Here is a 20,957-nt window from a genome sequence, read left to right on the forward strand (position 1 = left end):
CAGTTGCCATTCCAGGCAGTGATGCAACCAGTCAGGATGCTCTCGATGTGTATAGGGTGTATACACTAGTGGAACAGGTGTTACAGTCGAAAGAGCAACAACAGAACCCAAAAAAGCTAATGATTTCTCTTTTTCAACCACATGGACACATATTCGCAACTTCCTGTCGATAGAGGGAAAATGAAAAGGTGGATTTGATTTTGTAAAGATTGGAAAACATTTTTGCTTTGTTAGCTTTGCCTTTATCCCTCTGTCATCAAGGCTACCCCAAGGAGGAGAACATGCTACGTCAAGGGCTGTGGGATAATCTGTGATGATCTTTATGTACGCCGATGAATCAACATTATACACATCAGCTACCACAGCAAGTGAAATCACCGAAACACTTAACAAAGAGCTCCTGTCAGTTTTAGAATGGATTATTAGTAATAAGTGAGTCTTAAATATATATATCAAAAAACTAAAAGCATTGTATTTGGGACAAATCATTAGTTAAACCCTAAACCTCATCTAAATCTAGTAAAGTATAATGTTCCAATTGAGCAAGTTGAAGAGAATAAACTGCTTGGTGTGTAACTCTCAATTGTAAACTGACATTGTCAAAACATATTGATTCAACAGTTGCTAAAATATGGAGAGGTATGTCCAAGATAACGTGCTGCTCTGCTTTCTTGACATCACAATCAACCAAACAAGTCGAAACAAGCTGGACTACTGCCCACTTATATGGTCAAGTGCTGCAAAAAAGACATAGGCAAATTACAGTTGGCCCAGAACAGAGCACGGGGGGCTAATATCAACAACATGCATATCAATCTCTTCTGGCTCAAACTAGAGTAGAGATTGACTGCATCACTGCAGGTCTTTGTAAGAGGTATTGACGTACCGAACTGTCTGTTCAATCGGTTAAGACGCAGCTCAGACACTCATCCATAACCCACAAGACTTGCCACCAGAGGTCTCTTCACAGTCCCCAAGTCCAGAACAGAGGCTAGGAAGCACACCGTACAATAGAGCCATGACTATATGTAACTGTCGTCTACCTCAGGTAATTCAAGCTAGCAGTAAAATCAGATTAATAAAACAGATAAAACAACACCTCACAGCACAACGCGGACTGTGAAGAGACACACACTAACATACACACTCTAAAACACCCACTCTACACACACCCACACATTATTCTTAGTAATGTAATGTAGTATTGAAATGTAAGAATGGAGCAATGTACATTTGTATAATGCACAATGTTTTGTATAATGTTTTCTCTGTTTGGACCCCAGGAAGAGTAGCTTCTGCCTTGGCAACAGCTAATAGGGATCCTAATAAAATACTAATACTAAATACTAGATTGGACTCCAAAGAAAAGCTGATATTAGCAGCAGGGAATGAGGCCAAACTGGGCCAAACCTGGCCAAAGCGGTCCAGAACCAGGCCAGTCCAGCTGGAGGGGTGGTTTGGGGTGCTGTCCAAAGACGCTACACATAACAGTGATGGATTGCAGCTCCTAAATCTCCTCTGGCCATCTGCAGCCTGTAATGTGGGGCACAGGGGTTCCAGGATAAAAACGAAATAAGAGAAGGAAGAGGTACAAATATTTATTTATTTATCTGACCAAGCAGTGCAGTGGTGTGAGGTTTTACTATTTGTGATTGGGGAGAAGAGATTGAATTGGGTGCTCAAAGCAGAGAGATATCCTGACACAAAGGCCCTCTACATATAATCAGAGAGAGTAGCTGGATGGAAGATATATTGTGTTACCGGAAAATCATATTTTTGTTCTAGTGCATTATGAAAGGTTTTGCCTATACACCTTTCAGTAATGCAAGAAGGGTGATAGGCAACTTGCAAAAATGGAAGGCTTGTTAATTACAGCAGGTCATCACTGACAAATGGAACAATGTGCCGTCTCCTGCCAAATGATTGGACCACCACTTACGTACACCTGCTCAAGTGTTTTCAATTAACCCGGCCAATCATCATCACGATCAGCCCTTCACACGAGCTCTAATGAACATACATTTCTGATATCTCTTCGGTGCAGTCCCATTGCTACACACAGTAGATACAGCCAGTCTTGGGAAACCTCTTGGAATGGCCTCACCATCACAATACCCTGAGCCTTCTTTGCATGCAAGTCAGAGTCATGTTTCTCATGCAGTGCACGCTATGTAGCAACATGTGTGGCTTTAATTGGTTTTTGGCACGCACAAAAATACACTGAATTTCTTTTATGATAACCCCGCTCTTTGACTGAGCTATAAACAGGGTTATAATAGGGCGTTCGTCCACAGCGCTCATAAATTAAAACTATGTGATGGCCATCTCCTGAAAAACACAGTGCAGTAAGTACAGCCCAGTCAAGGGATCTGGATTTACGCATTTTCCAGAGTAAGGGATCTTCCTTCCACAGTAATTGCTCTCTCTCTCCCTTATTTGAAACCTGCACTTCATATATCATCCTGGACTCCAGGGAGCAGGAGTTCAGTACAGGTTAGAGTGGGGCTCTTGGCTTCAGGTATGCTCACTGTAATTAGGATGGGTGCCAAAGTTTGGATTTAATATAGCCCTTGGTGAGTGTGCAGGGGCTTGCTAGAAAGTCTTTAGTCCATACCCCTGGGAGCATGTCAAGCATTTCCATGTCAAAGGATTCATCCGTTTTTTAGCTCAGGCTTGTGTCACAGCAGGGTTTCTACACGCTACTACATTTGCCTACAGAAAGCCTGACTGCCCATGTTTGGGATCTGCTATGGTATCAGTAGAAAAGCTGTTTTATAAGCTGTATTATGTGCTCTAATAAGATAATGGCTGCTTTACCAGTTCAGAAATGTTTTCCAAATTTGACAATCATTCATATCAAACCTGAGACAAATATCATTGCAGCAGAAATATGCAAGTGAGTCGATTAAAATCTCTATCAAGATGCTGGCATTGCTTCACGTATTCCCCAAACATTAGCGTAGAATGTCTAATTGTACCAACAAAACCAACTAATGAGGGTTGCCAGGCCCATGTTTGGAGGATTATTCAGTATTCTATTTAATACCACCTTCTTAGAATAACGCTGACTGCACAAACAACTAATACATTACCCTTAGACCCCCAACACTCATTAAGTGTCCGTGGAGAAAACGAAGAGGCAACTGTGAGCTAATTGTAAATGTAAACGGATTATAACTACACATAGTACAGCAGCTGAACAACGACAGTACACTAGCACACATCAGGGCAACATTGTCTTTGACAATGAAACAGTAATTGTTATGAGGGTAAGGTGAGGACATCTAGCATTGGGCTGCATGCTGATCCTTTTTCCCCAGCCATAGAAATAGGTTTCTGAAATGAATTAGATGATGGGCATGTGGAACAGAGAGGTGAGAGGATTATTAGGCAGAGTAAGAAGGTCTAACTAAGGGGAGTCAAACTTAACTCCTGGAGGGCCGGTGTGGGCTGCTTTTTTAAAAATCCTGGACTCTGCATAGATAATAAGTGAATTAACTCAAAATTGGGTCACAAGGACAGAATAATTTGTGTACAATAAAATAGAAATTACAGTCAATTATATATTTGTATGCTATGGGATATCTTGAAATATGACAATCATTTTCATCTGGGCTTTGATGAGGGGCCAACCGGTTGAGGTGGAAAAATGATACGAGTACTATCCAATATCCATCACAATGCCCGAGAGTAAGACTATGGTCTTGTACAATTTGAAGTAAGAAAATGGTGGACTTGTGAGTGTTGACTTGGCAAAGCAGACTGGCATTCTCCTCTCTGTCAGTTGCTTTGTTACCCTGGCCCTGTGTTCATTTGGAGATACAGTGGAGTGGGTTTTTTTTTCTCATCAATGTTTTCCCCCCTTATCTCTCTCACTATAAACTCTTGAAGTTGTAGAGATTATTTTTCAATTTTCCAACCTTCCTCCTAGAGAGTGTTTTTCGCCATCCTCATCAACACAGCAAGATATCACATTCCCTGAGCTTCGGTTCAGTTTACCGTTTTATAAGTGATTAAGCACACTTTTGTGCAGTTGAAATCAAAGGGAAAAGTATTTCAGAGAACAACTGTGTAATTACTTATCTGTTTGCCTGTGGGCTTTTCTCACTACCACAATCAATGATTCTGTCCTCTGAAATTATAAATAATGAGTAACCTAGGGCAGGAGGCTAAATGGATTTAGGAGAGCAAATCAGATTTTTCACCTTTGAAAGAGTGTAGGAAACATTTTTAACAAAAATTGACATATTAATGAGTCCCAAACGCATTTTAACATGTTTCAAATGACCTGAAAAATGACCAAGACGTAAGCTACCTGAGCTCCAACAATTTTAGTACTATAGAGTAAAGAAAAGCAGATGGCCTTCTTAACAATCCAAAATGCCAAGGTATTCAAAGCGACTTCCAATTTATATTTTGTCTGGTGCTCTCCTTTTTTGATATATCAAACCAGTATATTTTCAAACAACCATGTCATTTGCTGACTTCAAGCTAAAGGGATTATGCAAAAAGCATGTCTTTCTTGTACCTCCAAGACATGAAACAAAGCATGAGGCATCGGCCAGGAAAAGCAAATGTGGCATCTCTGCTGTATACTGCTTTTGGCAAATGAGGCTGGATCATCCTCCGGCAATTTCTGTAGGAACTGGATGAAAGAAAATGATTGGATTTTCAAGTGACTATAGCCTATATCTCCTATAGCTGTGGCAATGGCCCTGCGATCCTCCAATCTAACCTTCATATTCTTTTGCTGTGTCTTATAATAAGATCTGCATTGATTAGTAATGCCCTCTCAGTAACAACCAGTTAATTAAATGTGAGCAATAGTTCCCTTGCTGAATAATTGCTTTGTAATTAGTAAACCAAATAGGAAATCAAACTGAAAGGAAAATCTATAGATGGGAATATGGAGGCAAATACATGGGTTTATGTAAGCAAGACCCCCCCTTGGAGAACCAAGGAATATAAAAAGGAATCCATAATATTTACCTAATAAAAGCCTTAAAGAGGCTGAATGGAAGTTTTGGCTTTGGGGCTGTTGAGCCAAAAGGAGTCCCCCAAATAGACAAAAATATTATCCATAAATTAGCCATGAGCACATTTTTTTTCCTTCATGAAATAAGAAATCCTTCCTCTTCCATCTTGTATCTTTAAGAGTATTAGAGTATACAGTGAGGGAAAAAAGTATTTGATCCCCTGCTGATTTTGTACGATTGCCCACTGACAAAGAAATGATCAGTCTATAATTTTAATGGTAGGTTTATTTGAACAGTGAGAGACAGAATAACAACAACAAATCCAGAAAAACACATGTCAAAAATGTTGTAACTTGATTTGCATTTTAATGAGGGAAATAAGTATTTGACCCTCTCTCAATCAGAAAGATTTCTGGCTCCCAGGTGTCTTTTATACAGGTAACGAACTGAGATTAGGAGCACACTCTTAAAGGGAGTGCTCCTAATCTCAGTTTGTTACCTGTATAAAAGACACCTGTCCACAGAAGCAATCAATCAATCAGATTCCAAACTCTCCACCATGGCCAAGACCAAAGAGCTCCCCAAGGATGTCAGGTACAAGATTGTAGACCTACGCAAGGCTGGAATGGGCTACAAGACCATCGCCAAGCAGCTTGGTGAGAAGGTGACAACAGTTGGTGCGATTATTCGCAAATGGAAGAAACACAAAATAACTGTCAATCTCCCTCGGCCTGGGGCTCCATGCAAGATATCACCTTGTGGAGTTGCAATGACCATGAGAACGGTGAGGAATCAGCCCAGAACTACACGGGAGGATCTTGTCAATGATCTCAAGGCAGCTGGGACCATAGTCACCAAGAAAACAATTGGTAACACACTACGCCATGAAGGACTGAAATCCTGCAGCACCCGCAAGGTCCCCCTACCCAAGAAAGCACATATACATGCCCGTCTGAAGTTTGCCAATGAACATCTGAATGATTCAGAGGACAACTGGGTGATAGTGTTGTGGTCAGATGAGACCAAAATGGAGCTCTTTGGCATCAACTCAACTCAACTCGCCGTGTTTGGAGGAGGAGGAATGCTGCCTATAACCCCAAGAAAACCATCCCCACCGTCAAACATGGAGGTGGAAACATTATGCTTTGGGGGTGTTTTTCTGCTAAGGGGACAGGACAACTTCACTGCATCATAGGGACGATGGACGGGGCCATGTACCGTCAAATCTTGGGTGAGAACCTCCTTCCCTCAGCCAGGGCATTGAAAATGCGTCGTGGATGGGTATTCCAGCATGACAATGACCCAAAACACACGGCCAAGGCAACAAAGGAGTGGCTCAAGAAGAAGCACATTAAGGTCCTGGAGTGGCCTAGCCAGTCTCCAGACCTTAATCCCATTGAAAATCTGTGGAGGGAGCTGAAGGTTCGAGTTGCCAAACGTCAGCCTCGAAACCTTAATGACTTGGAGAAGATCTGCAAAGAGGAGTGGGACAAAATCCCTCCTGAGATGTGTGCAAACCTGGTGGCCAACTACAAGAAATGTCTGACCTCTGTGATTGCCAACAAGGGTTTTGTCACCAAGTACTAAGTCATGTTTTGCAGAGGGGTCAAATACTTATTTCCCTCATTAAAATGCAAATCATTTTATAACATTTTTGACATGCGCTTTTGTGGATTTTTTGTTGTTGTTATTCTGTCTCTCACTGTTCAAATAAACCTACCATTAAAATTATAGACTGATCATTTCTTTGTCAGTGGGCAATCCTACAAAATCAGCAGGGGATCAAATACTTTTTTCCCTCACTGTACGTGTTGTAATTATACTTATTACATGTCATTGTATTTTTATAGTCTTTTCATATGGCATAGTCATTTTTTTTTAACATAAAATGGTCGCTCTTACCTGAGATAATGGAAGCGAGACGGAATGCATCAGGGTGGCGAACAGGCATCACAGGTTCATAAGGGGATGTTTCATAAAACTCTCGACCTGGGAAAACAGTCAAGTTCAAGTTTAATTTGTTGCATGCATAACTACAGTGAAATGCTTAACTTGCAAGCCCTATCCAACAGTGGAGTATTCAATATAAAATATTATAACTAATAAAAATAAGAAATGAAAACAGGAGAAATAAGAGAGGAAGCCAGCCACTGCTCATGACCTGGCTTATACCATCCATACGGTGAAGCATGGTGGTGGCAGCATCATGCTGTTGGGATGTTTTTCAGCGGCAGGGACTGGGAGACTAGACAGGATCAAGGGAAAGATGAACGGAGTGCATTCGGAAAGTATTCAGACCCCTTCACTTTTCTACATTTTGTTACGTTACAGCCTTATTCTAAAATTTAAGAAAACAAATCCTCATCAATCTACACACAATACCCCCTAATGATGAAGCAAAAAAGATTTTTAGAAATGTTCGCAAATTTATTAAAGATAAAAAACAGAAATACCTAATTTACATAAGTATTCAGACCCTTTGCTATGAGACTCGAAATTGAGCTCAGGTGCATCCTGTTTCTATTGATCATCTTTGAGATGTTTCTACAACTTGATTGGAGTCCACCTGTGGTAAATGTAATTGATTGGACATGATTTGGAAAGGCACACCTGTCTATATAAGGTCCCAAAGTTGACAGTGCATGTCAGAGCAAAAACAAAGCCATGAGGTCAAAGTAATTGTCCTTAGAGCTCAGAGATAGGTTTGTGTCGAGGCACAGATCTGGGGAAGGGTACCAAAACATTTCTGCAGCATTGAAGGTCCCCATGAATACAGTGGCCTCCATCATTCTTAAATGGAAGAAGTTTGGAGTCACTAACACTCTTCCTAAAGCTGGCCGCCCGGCCAAAGTTAGCAATCAGGGGAGAAGGATGTTGGTCGGGGAGGTGACTAAGAACCCGATGGTCACTCTGACAGAGCTCTAGAGTTACTCGACTCTAAGCACACAGCCAAGACAATGCAGGAGTGGCTTCAGGACAAGTCTCTGAATGTCCTTGAGTGGCCCAGCCAGAGCCCGGACTTGAACCCGATCGAACATCTCTGGAGAGACCTGAAAATAGCTGTGCAGCGACGTTCCCCATCCAACCTTTCAGAGCTTGAGAGGATCTGCAAAGAAGAATGGGAGAAACTCCCCAAATACAGGTGTGCCAACCTTGTAGCGTCATACCCAAGAAGACTTGAGGCTGTTATCGCTGCCAAAGGTGCTTATACAAAGTACTGAGTAAAGGATCTGAATACTTATGTAAATGTGACATAAAAAACATTTTGCATTTCTAAAAACCTGTTTTTGCTTTGTCATCATGGGGTATTGTGTGTAGATTGATGAGGGAAAAAAACTATTGAATCAATTTTAGAATAAGGTTGCAACGTAACAAAATGTGGAAAAAGTCAAGGGGTCTGAATACTTTCCGAATTCACTGTATAGGGTCAGTGCAAGTACCAAATGTACAATGTGCAGGGATACTGGAGTGTTTGAGGTAGATATGTACATGTAGGCAGGGATTAGGAGAAAGTGACTGGAAGCCGGATATATTTTTTTTATAAAATAATAATAAACAATATGATGAAATAGTTTTTGAAACACTGAAAATTAAAGTATGCTCACACCCACATACTGGTGTGTCATGAATTACAGGGTATGTGTAGAGGTGCATTAAATAAAGGAAAACACACATGAATTACAGGGTATGTGTTGAGATGCATTAAATAAAGGAATACCCACATGAATTACAGGGTATGTGTAGAGGTGCATTAAATAAAGGAATACACACATGAATTACAGGGTATGTGTAGAGGTGCATTAAATAAAGGAATACACACATGCAGATACAGTATAATCTCAAAATATATAAAAAGTTGTTGACCTTCACATGTTTCTAAGGCAAGGAGTCATGGTTTTAGAATCATTGCACAGGATAATACCAGTTTTTTTGTGCTATAGCAATGAGCAATTATCTACTGTATAGTGTACCTAAATTGTTGATAACTGAAACCAGTGAAGGTTGAATTCTACAGATGTTGTCAACTTGAGTTTTTGGCTCTTAATTGGTCTGTCTGACCAATAACACATTTTACACCCTGAAGATTTCAATAGTGTGAACAGTTGGCTAATTTTGTGATATGCAAAGCAGATCGTTCACCACGGTCAGATAATTTCCTTTTGGAAAGAACATTTGGCCATGGTGTTCTGTGGTTTGGGTCAGGCAGCCTCCAACGCTGAATTGCCAGGGCTATGTTTGTAAAAAATGTCAAATTAGCACTCAACTGACTGCACTACTCCCCTGTGACTCTCTCTCAGAAGCCCCTAATCCTGCGTTTAAAATTCACAGCCATTCGGTGTGATTCAGACAAACCCTCCAGTGTGTAATAGCTTTTGCATTTTGATCTTAACAGAAACACAGCAAGGCTGTTGTGGGACAGACAGGGAGCCCACCGCAGCGAATGAGAAAATCCAAAATCTGTGGGGAGATGTGAAGCTCAGTGGATAACCCTCCAATCAATAGATATCACCATTTTGTTTATCACACCGCTCTGTGCTGATGTTACTTCAATGGAAGGTAGTGTGTGCTTCACTTATGTATGCATGCACTACTGTAAGTTGCTCTGGATAAGAGTGTCTGCGAAATGACAATAATGTAAATGTATAATGTGTTGATCATGTTGTACACTATGGTGCATATTTCATTATCAGGCTGCGGATCAGGTGGAATAAAAAATATAGCCTTATTAAATTTCACTTTAATAACACAGTCTTATGTGGGTTCACAGTACGTTTGTTGAAAGCAAAAATGAAGCAACGTATTACGATACGTTATCTTAGTATCCTAAAGAACAAAGGGAGAAACTACAGTAAAACAGCTATGGAAATACACCACTTTATGGAAGTCAAACTGAAGATGGTTTACAATAATGCCAAATCTCTAAAAGACAGGGGTGGAAGTCACGTCTCCCAACATTATAAACTATAGAGTGATGACACTGAACTCTTCCCTTACCAACTCCTGAGCGAAGCTCCAAGGAGGGCCACATGAAGACTGCTATTACATCTTATTCCCTTCCCTGAGTGAAACTACACTGAGTGTACAAAACATTAGGAACACCTTGTCACACCCTGATGTGTTTCACCTGTCCTTGTGCTTGTCTCCATCCCCCTCCAGGTGTTGCCCATCTTCCCCACTTATCCCCTGGGTATTTATACCTGTGTTTTCTGTCTGTCTGTGCCAGTTTGTCTTGTTTGTTTAAGCCTACCAGCGTTTGTGCCTCAGCGCCTGCTTTTTTCAGTCTCTCTTTTCACACCCTCCTGGTTCTTACCTCTGCCTGTCCTGACACCGAGCCCGCCTGCCTGACCCCTCTGCCTGCTCCTAAGCCTGCCTGCCGTCCTGTACCTTTGCCCCTACTCTGGATTACCGACCTCTGCCTGTCCTGGGCCTGCCTGCCGTCCTGTACCTTGGCCCTACATCTCTGGATTATTGACCCCTGCCTGCCTTGACCTGTCGTTTGCCTGCCCCTGTTACAATAAACATTGCTACTTCTACAAAGTCTGCACTTGGGTCTTACCTGAAACCTGATAGTTCGAACTGGCCATGACTGATCCAGCAGACTAGGACCAGCTCCGCAACGCCATCTCCTCCCAAGGAGCCATCGTTAGTAGACATGAGGAGTTGCTTCGCGGTCTGATGGAAGGGTTCCAGGACGTGGCCAAACGTCACAACCTAGCATTGGACGCATTGCGGGAGCAATTCCGTGGGTTTCCTACCAGGCAGCCTACCACGACGGAAACCTCCCAGCCCCTCAGTAACCCAACTGGGAGCAGCGCCATCATCCCGGTTTCCCGGGAACCCCGCTTACCTCCCTCGGAGTGCTACAATAGTGATTCCAGAACCTGCCTGGCCTTTCTCTCCCAGTGCTCCCTCGTTTTAGAGCTGCAGCCTTCTTCGTTCCCCTCGGACCGCTCGAAGATAGCATACATTATTACGCTGATGTCCGGGAGGGCACTCAGCTGGGCCACGGTGGTTTGGGAGCAACAATCCGCCGTCTGCCTCAGTTTGGAGATATTCGTGGCAGAGGTGAGAAGTTTTCGACATTCCAGTGTCCGGAAGAGAGGCTGCCCGGAAGTTACTCCAGCTTCGGCAGGACACCCTCAGTGTGGCAGACTATGTGGTGGAGTTCCACACCCTAGCAGCGGAGGACCCCTGGAACCCGGAAGCGCTGTTCAACACATTCCTGCACGGATAATCGGAGGAGGTAAAGGATGAGCTGGCAGCCCGAGAACTACCGACGGATCTCGACTCACTCATCACTTTAACCATCTGGATCGATGGTCGGCTATGGGAATGTAGGAGGGAGAAGAGATCCGATTGCGGTCCCAATTGCTCACTCAGGGCTCCCACCTTGCATCTGATGAACTCTGGAAGTCCCCGGTGTCTATGTCCCTGAGAGGATCCGAGCTTACCCAAGTCCCTCCAAGAGCCTCCGGAGACTGCCGATTCAGCTCTTCCTGAGCCGATGCAGCTCGGCAGGGCTAGGCTGTCTCCAGCCGAACGGATACGCAGACTTGAGACCCAGAGTTGTCTGTATTGCGGTACTGCCAGTCACTATGTGTCTGCCTGTCTCTTCAACAGACCTAGCTCATTCGTTAGAGTGAGTACTCTGGTGGGCATCACAGATCATTTTTCATCTCCCCTTGCTCACCCCCCTCTCCATGCCACACTGCGGTGGGGAGACCAGTCCAAGTCTCTCCAGGTACGCATCGACTCGGGGTCCGAAGTGAGTCTCATCGACCTTACCCTGGTGTTCGAACTGGGCATCCCCAATCAACCCCTCTCCATTCCCATGGGTGTTAGAGCGCTGGACGGGCGCTCTATAGGCCGAGTCACCCACCAGAACACCGCTGTTAACCTACGAGTGTCGGATAACCACAGCGAGAAGATCCAATTCCTGCTGGTTGAGTCTCCACAGGTTCCTGTGTTATTGGGATTCTCTTGGCTCCAGCAACCCAATCTCTCCATTGACTGGGCTACTGGTGCCATCGTGGGCTGGAGCCCATCCTGCCACACTCATTGCCTGAAGTCAGCTCTGTCTGCCCTGGGACATCTTCCCGGAGGCTTGATAATTGCCCCGGACCTCTCTGCCAGCTCCGCAGAGTACCAGGACCTCCGGGAGGGGTTCAGTAAGGCCAGGGCCACTTATTTTCCGCAGCACCGACCGGTATCTAAGAAGGTCAAGCCTGAGGCGCTGGCATGCTGCTATGGTGCCGCGGCTACAACCCCAGAAGCCGAGACCTTTTCCCCCGCTCCAAGGTCATTAGCCACTCTGCTGTTCATCCTGCTGCCCCGTACCCTCCGTATTGTTCCTACCTTTCTTTCTATGTCTAGAGTTCTCCCCCGTCTCATTGACGGACGACCGTAGCACATGGTGAGATGTCTCCTGAGGGTTCAACCTCGTGGCAGGGGATTCCAGTACCTGGTTGACTGGGAGGGTTATGGCCCAGAGAAGAGGTGCTGAGTCTCTGTTAGGGACATCCTGGAACCAGGCCTCATCTCTGAGTTCCAGCGCCGGCACCCTGCTCAACCAGGTATGAGCCCAAGTAGGATGCCAGGTGGCGTCCCTAGAGAGGTGGTACTGTCACGCCCTGATCTGTTTCACCTGTCCTTGTGTTTGTCTCCACCCCCCTCCAGGTGTCGCCCATCAGCCCCCCTTATCCCCTGGGTATTTATACCTGTTTTCTGTCTGTGCCAGTTCGTCTTGTTTGTTCAAGCCTACCAGCGTTTTGTGTCTCAGCTCCTGCTTTTCCCAGTCTCTCTTTTCTCGCCCTCTTGGTTTTGACCTCTGCCTGTCCTGACTCTGAGCCCGCCTGCCTGACCATTCTGCCTGACCCTGAGCCTGCCTGCCGTCCTGTACCTTTGCCCCTACTCTGGATTACCGACCCATGCCTGCCTTGACCTGTCGTTTGCCTGCCCCTGTTACAATAAACATTGCTACTTCTACACAGTCTGCACTTGGGTCTTACCTGAAACCTGATACACCTGCTCTTTCCATGACATGGACAGACCAGGTGAATCTTTGTGAAAGCAATGAGCCCTTATTGATGTCACTTGTTAAATCCATTTCAATCAGTGTAGATGAAGGGGATGAGATTTAAGCCTTGAGACAATTGAGACATGGATTGTGTACGTATGCCATTCAGAGGTTGAATGGGCAAGACAAAAGCTTTAAGTCCCTTTGAATGGGGTATGGTAGTAGTTGTCAGGTACACCGATTTCAGTGTGTGAAGAACTGCAACGCTGCTGGGTTTCACACTCAACAGGGGTTTGGACCTGACCATGGAACCTGACCAGGACATCAGACAAAAGTATGAGGACACACATTCAAATGACTGGATTTGGCTATTTTAGCCACACCTGTTGCTGACAGGTGTATAAAATCGAGCACTCAGCCAGGCAATCTCCACAAACAAACATTGTCAGTAGAATGGCCTTATTGAAGAGCTCAGTGACTTTCAACGTGGCACAGTCATACTGTAGGATGCCACCTTTCCAACAAATCAGTTCGTCAAACTTCTGCCCTGCTAGAGCTAACCCGGTAAACTGTAAGTGCTGTTATTGTGAAGTGGAAACGTCTAGGAGCAGCAACGGCTCAGCCGCGAAGTGGTAGGCCAGACAATCTCACAGAATGGGACCGCCGAGTGCTGAAGCGTGTAGCATGTAAAAATCCTTTGTCCTTGGTTGCAACACTCACTACCGAGGTCCAAACTACCTCTGGAAGCAAAGTAAGCACAAGAACTGTTCATCAGGAGCTTCATGAAATGGGTTTCCATGGCCGAGCAGCTGCACACAATCCAAAGGAAATGGAAGGACTAACAGTACAGATAGATAGCAACAAAAACTGTACCATAGAGGCACAGAATAAGTTAGATGAAAAACAAAAAGAACTGGAGGAACTTATTCAAGAAAGATCAAATATAATATACACTACCGTTATTGGGTTTGGGGTCACTTAGAAATGTCCTTGTTTTTGTCCATTAAAATAACATCAAATTGATCAGAAATACAGTGTAGACATTGTTAATGTTGTAAATGTCTGTTGTAGCTGGAAACGGATGATTTTTTATGGAATATCTACATAGGCGTACAGAGGCCCATTATCAGCAACCATCACTCCTGTGTTCCAATGCACGTTGTGTTAGCTAATCCAAGTTAATCATTTTAAAAGGCTAATTGATCATTAGAAAACCCTTTAGCAAGTATGTTAGCACAGCTGAAAACTGGTGTGCTGATTTAAAGAAGCAATAAAACTGGCATTCTTTAGACTAGTGGAATATCTGGAGCATCAGCATTTGTGGGTTCGATTACAGGCTCAAAATGGCTAGAAACAAATAACTTTCTTCTGAAACTCATCAGTCTATTCTTGTTCTGAGAAATGAAGGCTATTCCATGCGAGAAATTGCCAAGAAACTGAAGATCTCGTAAAACGCTGTGTACTACTCACTTCACAGAACAGCGCAAACTGGCTCTAACCAGAATAGAAAAAGGAGTGGGAGGCCACGGTGCACAACTGAGCAAGAGGACAAGTACATTAGAGTGTCTAGTTTGAGAAACAGATGCCTCACAAGTCCTCAACTGGCAGCTTCATTAAATAGTACCCGCAAAACACCAGTCTCAACATCAACAGTGAAGAGGTGACTCCGGGATGCTGGCCTTCTAGGTAGAATTCCTTTGTCCAGTGTTTGTGGTCTTTTGCCCATGTTGATCTTTTCTTTTTATTGGCCAGTCTGAGATCTTTGCAACTCTGCCTAGAAGGCCAGCAGCCCGGAGTCGCCTCTTCACTGTTGACGTTGAGACTGGTGTTTTACGGTACTATCTAATGAAGCTACCTCTTTCTATTCTGTTGTATTCAGCTCATGTGACAAATACAATTTGATTTGATGTATACAGTGCATTCGGAAAGTATTCAGACTCCTTAATTTTTTCCATGTTTTGATACATTACAGCCTTATTCTAAAATGGATTAAATATTTTTCCCTTATAAATCTACACATAATACCCCATAATGACAAAGGGTCTGAATACTTATGTAAATAAGGTATTTCGTTTTTTTTATATATATACATTTGCAAAAAATTTAAAAATAAAATCCCTTCGTTATGGGGTATTGTGTGTAGATTGCTGAGGATGTTTTATTTAATTTTTAGAATAAGGCTGTAATGTAACAAAATGTGGGAAAAGTCAAGGGGTCTGAATACTTTCCGAAGGCACTGTATGTAGTGAGAAAGCAAAGCCTGCCAGACATACATAGTATACTCCGTCCCTCAGCATGCCCATGTACAACAATTTCCCATTTTACCAGTGCTTGGAAATCTCAAGGGAACTACAGATACTACTGAGAAAGGTTATTTTTCCCAGAGACTTGCCATGAAGTCTGTTTATCCATCCTAACTGGACATTGTAAAATAATGTAATCTTCAAACAAAGCCAAATGTTCTAGCATTGAAAGTGCTGTGGCCATTCTCCGGGACAGCTTATAGAGGATCATGGATGATGAAGCTCTATTCTGTGTCTGTGGGGACTGTGGGGAAGTTGAGGGATCCAAACCGTTTCAGTTGAACACAAGTGGCCGAGAAAAACTGTACATGCCTCTCAGACAAGTAGAAAATCATGTAGCCTCATCCACATATAATAATCAAATCAAATCAAATTGTATAGGTCACATACACATGGTTAGCAGATGTTATTGCGAGTGTAGCAAAATGCTTCTGCTTCTAGTTCCGACAGTGCAACAATATCTAACGAGTATTCTAACAATTCTACAACAACTACCTAATACACACAAATCTAAGTAAAGGGATGGAATAATAATATATACATAGAAATATATGGATGAGCGATGACCGAGCGGCATAGGCAAGATGCAATAGAGGGAATATACATAAGGGATGAGTAATGCAAGATATGTAAACATCATTATTAAAGTGCCATTATTATAGTGACTAGTGATCTATTTATTAAAGTGGCCAATGATTTCAAGTCTGTATGTAGGCAGCAGCCTCTCTGTGTTAGTGACGGCTGTTTAACAGTCTGATGGCCTTGAGATAGAAGCTATTTGTCAGTCTCTTGGTCCCAGCATTGATGCACCTGTACTGACCTAGCCTTCTGGATGGTAGCGGGGTGAACAGGCAGTGGCTCGGGTGGTTGTTGTCCTTGATTATCTTTTTGGCCTTCCTGTGACAACGGGTGCTGTAGGTGTCCTGGAGGGCAGGTAGTTTGTCCCCGGTGATGCAGTGTGCAGAGGTTGTTGGCGTATATGGTTGCCGTACCAGGCGGTGATACAGCCCGACAGGATGCTCTCAATTGTGCATCTGTAAAAGTTTGTGAGGGTTTTAGGTGACAAGCTCAAATTTCTTCAGTCTCCTGAGGTTGAAGAGGAGCTGTTGCGCCTTCTTCACCACACTGTCTGTGTGGGTGGACCATTTCACTTTGTCCGTGATGTGTACTCAGAGGAACTTAAAAGTGTCCACCTTCTCCACTGCTGTCCCGTTAACGTGGATAGGGGGGTGCTCCCTCTGCTGTTTCCTGAAGTCCACAATAATCTCCTTTGTTTTGTTGACGTTGAGTGAGAGGTTGTTTTCCTGACACCACACTCCGAGTGCCCTCACCTCCTCCCTACAGGCTGTCTCGTTGTTGTTGGTGATCAAGCCTACTACTATTGTGTAGTAATAACAGTGCATCTTAATGTAAGTCAAAGAGGGAGTTATACTTAATTAACAATAATGTCAAACATAAAACGATAGCTTGAACAAAGGTAGTGAATTAATTTTGAAAGTGTTTTACAATGTTATCACATGCCATACAGAATTAGAACTGCACAAATACAGCGTAATTGTACTCTCGCTTGGGGGTTAAAAGATTTGCATTCGCAACAGGCGGCCATGCCACTCTGTTTTTTAAGAACTATGCTATTTGACAGTCACCCAATCAATTATGCATTAATCAAGTAATACAAATTCTTCCCAGCTGTTTAGTGTACGATTGTTTGCCAGAGGGCACCAACTTATTGTGGTAATTAGGACTGTGACTTCCTTTGCTCTGACAGTGTTGCACATGGCGAGAGTGGCACAGACAATCAGGCCTCCCTTGTAGGGGATTCTGCTCTTCAGTGGATTCGGGGATGACTACCTAAGGGTTTTAAACTGTACAGAATCTCAAATCCATAACGTATTCATTATCAATAGGAGTAAATTCCTGAGGTGATGGAAGCGTCCTATGGATTTTCCGGTCTTGGTAAACAGCTTATGGCTTGAAGCAAAGTCAATTTTAATAGCTGTCATTCATCTTATTTGTTTAAAGGTGGCCTAGTCTATTTGCATCAATGTCGAATATTGATTCCATATTTCTCGTTAGTTTAGGACTATCTGTGGAGAAGAAAATTGCACAGGCTATGATAGCTAGTCCACTCGCATGATTTCAATAATGCACATTCAATCATCCTAAAACCTTCGCGGCAGGACAAATCCAAATCCCTACATGCCCGTATTAAGAAGGCAAAACAGGCTGTCTCTTCCTGCATGGGTAAGAGTGGAGAATTTCCCAACAATAGCTGCCACTCTGGGTGTCATTTTAGTCATATTGAAAACGGTTTGGTGGATCTTCAGTTACAGTAAAGGAAATCATTAGAGGGATTTGAAAGGACATAGAGAACCATCACTGTCATCATATTTCACTGATCCTTTTCACAAGTTTGTGGGGGCCTGAAAACCTTTTGATCTGTTCCAGAAAAATATTGACAGGTCTCTTCCTCGGATGATGAAGCACCCACCTAGTGAGCGTGGTCAGATGAGGAAAAATAGAGGACACATTCAGCATGCAGAGGCAAACTCCCATTGCCTCACAGGACAGTGGATGGCTAAGGTAATGGCCAGTGACTGCTACCATAGCTCATGGTAATGATGGGTTCACTGAGGAATACTGTGTACCTCTGTAACCCCATATATGTTCTCCTTTTAACTCTGCTTGGGTCCCCAGTATAACATACTCAAGCTGGCATAGGGTTCCTATTTCCCCCTCTCTAAATTAGCTGCCTAGCGATATTAGCATAGAATACTGACAGATTCGGCTCCTGACCTTTAAGAATGCTTGCATTCATAAAAATGGAGGGGAATAAATCATTTAAGAAAAATTGGATTCTTTGGTTATTCCATGTAAGATCTCCCAATGGCCTGAGACAGACTCACGTATTCTCCCTGCTGTAGAAGTCTGTTCTACTAATTAAACTGCAAGGAAACCGCCCACATAAAGGCTTTCAATTCTCTTTGCTATCTGCTCAAATCACTTTTAATTTAAAGAACAAACCAGTGATATGTGAGGAATGGGACTTACTGTTAACTGACTGGTTGGAACTGCCTCAAACCCTGGTGCTCTCCCCATGAGGTTTAAGGCCCAATTGAAAGAGAAATGCAGTTTCCTTTATGTTTTTAAAGAGCATGCTCCCACACTTGCCTTTTGTAGATTCAGACTCTTAACCCCAGTTGTCCGACAGTGAGAAGGACCTATTCAAAAGGTGAGCCTTTACCCGCCAAAGACAGATACATTGACACATTGAATTCACATGGCATTTATTTTAAAACTTCAATTAACGGGTCACATTTACGACTGCCAAAGACGGAGCGTGAGTAGCCCAACAAAAGCTTGTCCTTTTCACAGCGGCACCACCCTTGAGTGTACTACCTAAACTATCCCATGCACAGCGAAACAGGTCTAAGCACTCACCAAATTACCTTGGAAAACAGCAAATTGGCCGGCTTATTGCAAAGTGCACATTACAAAAATAAGAGCAAATTCATTAGCAATGTGAAGGCTGCTACTGGGTTGGATGTGCGATTATCCTTGCACTAGGAGTGTAAGCCCTTATCCCTACATTACACTCAGAACATTTCCTTATTGAAAATGCACATATCAAAATAGAAGATGAATATCCTATAAGGACATGTAGGCTACTTACAGACAACGTGACATTTTTACCTTCGCTTTTTTTGTCATATTTAAATTCTACACTTGCATGACATTTATACCTGTTGCTCCTGTCTCTTTCACTATACTCCAGCCATATTTTGTGCTCAACTCTTAAACCTGCCTACAATACATTATGCAAAATGCCTAGATCTGCAATTGTTGCAATTAAGCACATACAAACCTTTAAAAGGCCCATGCAGTCAAAATTCAGTTTTGACCAATAACAAAGTGTTCCAAACCTCTGCCAATAACAACTAGTTAAGGTTACATATCCTTCATTACATTAGGCCTCTCCAATTAGGTCCCTCATTCAGACCACTCCTAGCAAAATGCATTTGAGAAATTATTTTTGCTAAAAAGCAATGAAAAAATATATACAGTGCATGCAGAAAGTAGACAGACCCCTTGAATTTTTACACATTTTGTTACGTTACAGCCAAATTATAAAATGGATGATTTTTTTTATCCTCATCTACACACAATACTCCATAATGACAAAGCAAAAACAGGTTGACATTTTTGCAAATGTATCCAAAAAATAAATGAAATATCACATTTACTTAAGTATTCACACTTTACTCAGTACATTGTTGAAGCACCTTTGGCAGAGATTACAGCCTCGTGTCTTCTTGGGTATGACGCTACAAGCTTGGCACACCTGTATTTGGGGAGTTTCTCACATTCTTCTCTGCAGATCCTCTCAAGCTCTGGATAGGGAGCCTCGCTGCACAGCTACATTCAAGTCTCTCCAGAGATTTTTTGATCGGGTTCAAGTACGAGCTTTGGCTGAGCCACTCAAGGACATTCAGAGACTTGTCCCAAAGCCACTCCTGTATTGTCTTGGCTGTGTGCTTAGGGTCATTGTTCTGTTGGAAGGTGAACCTTCAGCCCAGTCTGAGGTTACCCTTCCTCAGATCTGTGCCTTGACACAATCCTGTCTCGGAGCTCTACGGACAATTCCTTCAACCTCATGGCTTGGTTTTTACTCTGACATGCACTGTCAACTGTGGGATCTTATGTAGACAGGTGTGTGCCCTTCCAAATCATGTCCAATCAATTGAATTTACCACAGGTGGACTCAATCACGTTGTAGAAACAGCTCAAGGATGATCAATGGAAACAGGATGAACCTGAGCTCAATTTTGAGTCTCATAGCAAAGGGTTTGAATACCTTTGTAAATAAGCTATTTCTGTTTTTTATTTGTAATACATTTGCAAATAAAAAAATAAAAAAACTGTTTTCACTTTGTCATTATGCGGTATTGTGTTTAGATTGTTGAGGAAAATGTTTGATTTAATCCATTTCAGAATAAGCCTGTAACGTAACAACATTTGGAAAAAGGGAAAGGGTCTGAATACTTTCCGAATGCAATGTATACCATTTTAATGGGAAATTATTACAGTAAGGTACATAATTGTTACCCAGAAATGATTTGATATTGAAAAAAATGGGTTGCAATGGGCCTTTAATAAATCTGCCCCAAAGTCCCTTAATGACTTGCCACTTTAGTCAACAGCAACACAGGCGGGCTCTTAGGATTTATCTACATAGCCCGTAGACATCCCCCTATCTGCTGAGAAAACCTTTCAAAGCTGGTGCTCTTCCTACAATATCCCAACTTTTTCCGGTTTTTGTCCACAACAATTTTTTAAGTGGGTTGCAACGTTTTTGAGGGTCTGTGGGGAATCAGCCCTTGTGTTTGTTTCCAAAAAACTATGTTATACACAGGTTTTTTCCAGTTAACAAAAGCCTGGTTGACTGCACAATGGATCGTGATTAGATTAAAGCTGCACTGTAAGAACTCTTGCATCCATTAAGGCCAGTTTTATCTCCCTGGACAGTGCCTAAATGGGACAGTTGCATTCTTCGGTTAAGTATCCTCAGTGAAGGACACACGGGAGGTCTGTATTTGTCCAAACAACTTACTGTATCATAAAATGTTAACTCTGTTCAAGAAGGTCTGCTTCAGTGTTCTA

At 42.9% G+C, this 20,957-nt stretch overlaps 1 protein-coding gene across 1 annotated transcript in view; it reads right to left on the reverse strand.

The window, feature by feature from the left end:
• LOC106585718 (GDNF family receptor alpha-2) overlaps positions 1 to 20,957 on the reverse strand; it is a 62,174-nt gene that overhangs the window by 37,581 nt on the left and 3,636 nt on the right. The window contains exon 3 of the mRNA XM_014172255.2: positions 6,879 to 6,965. Within this exon, the coding sequence (XP_014027730.1) occupies positions 6,879 to 6,965 (87 nt within the window). The remainder of the gene's footprint in view (positions 1 to 6,878; positions 6,966 to 20,957) is intronic.

The sequence above is a fragment of the Salmo salar genome, chromosome ssa24, assembly GCF_905237065.1.
Source record: "Salmo salar chromosome ssa24, Ssal_v3.1, whole genome shotgun sequence".
Classification (NCBI taxonomy): domain Eukaryota; kingdom Metazoa; phylum Chordata; class Actinopteri; order Salmoniformes; family Salmonidae; genus Salmo; species Salmo salar.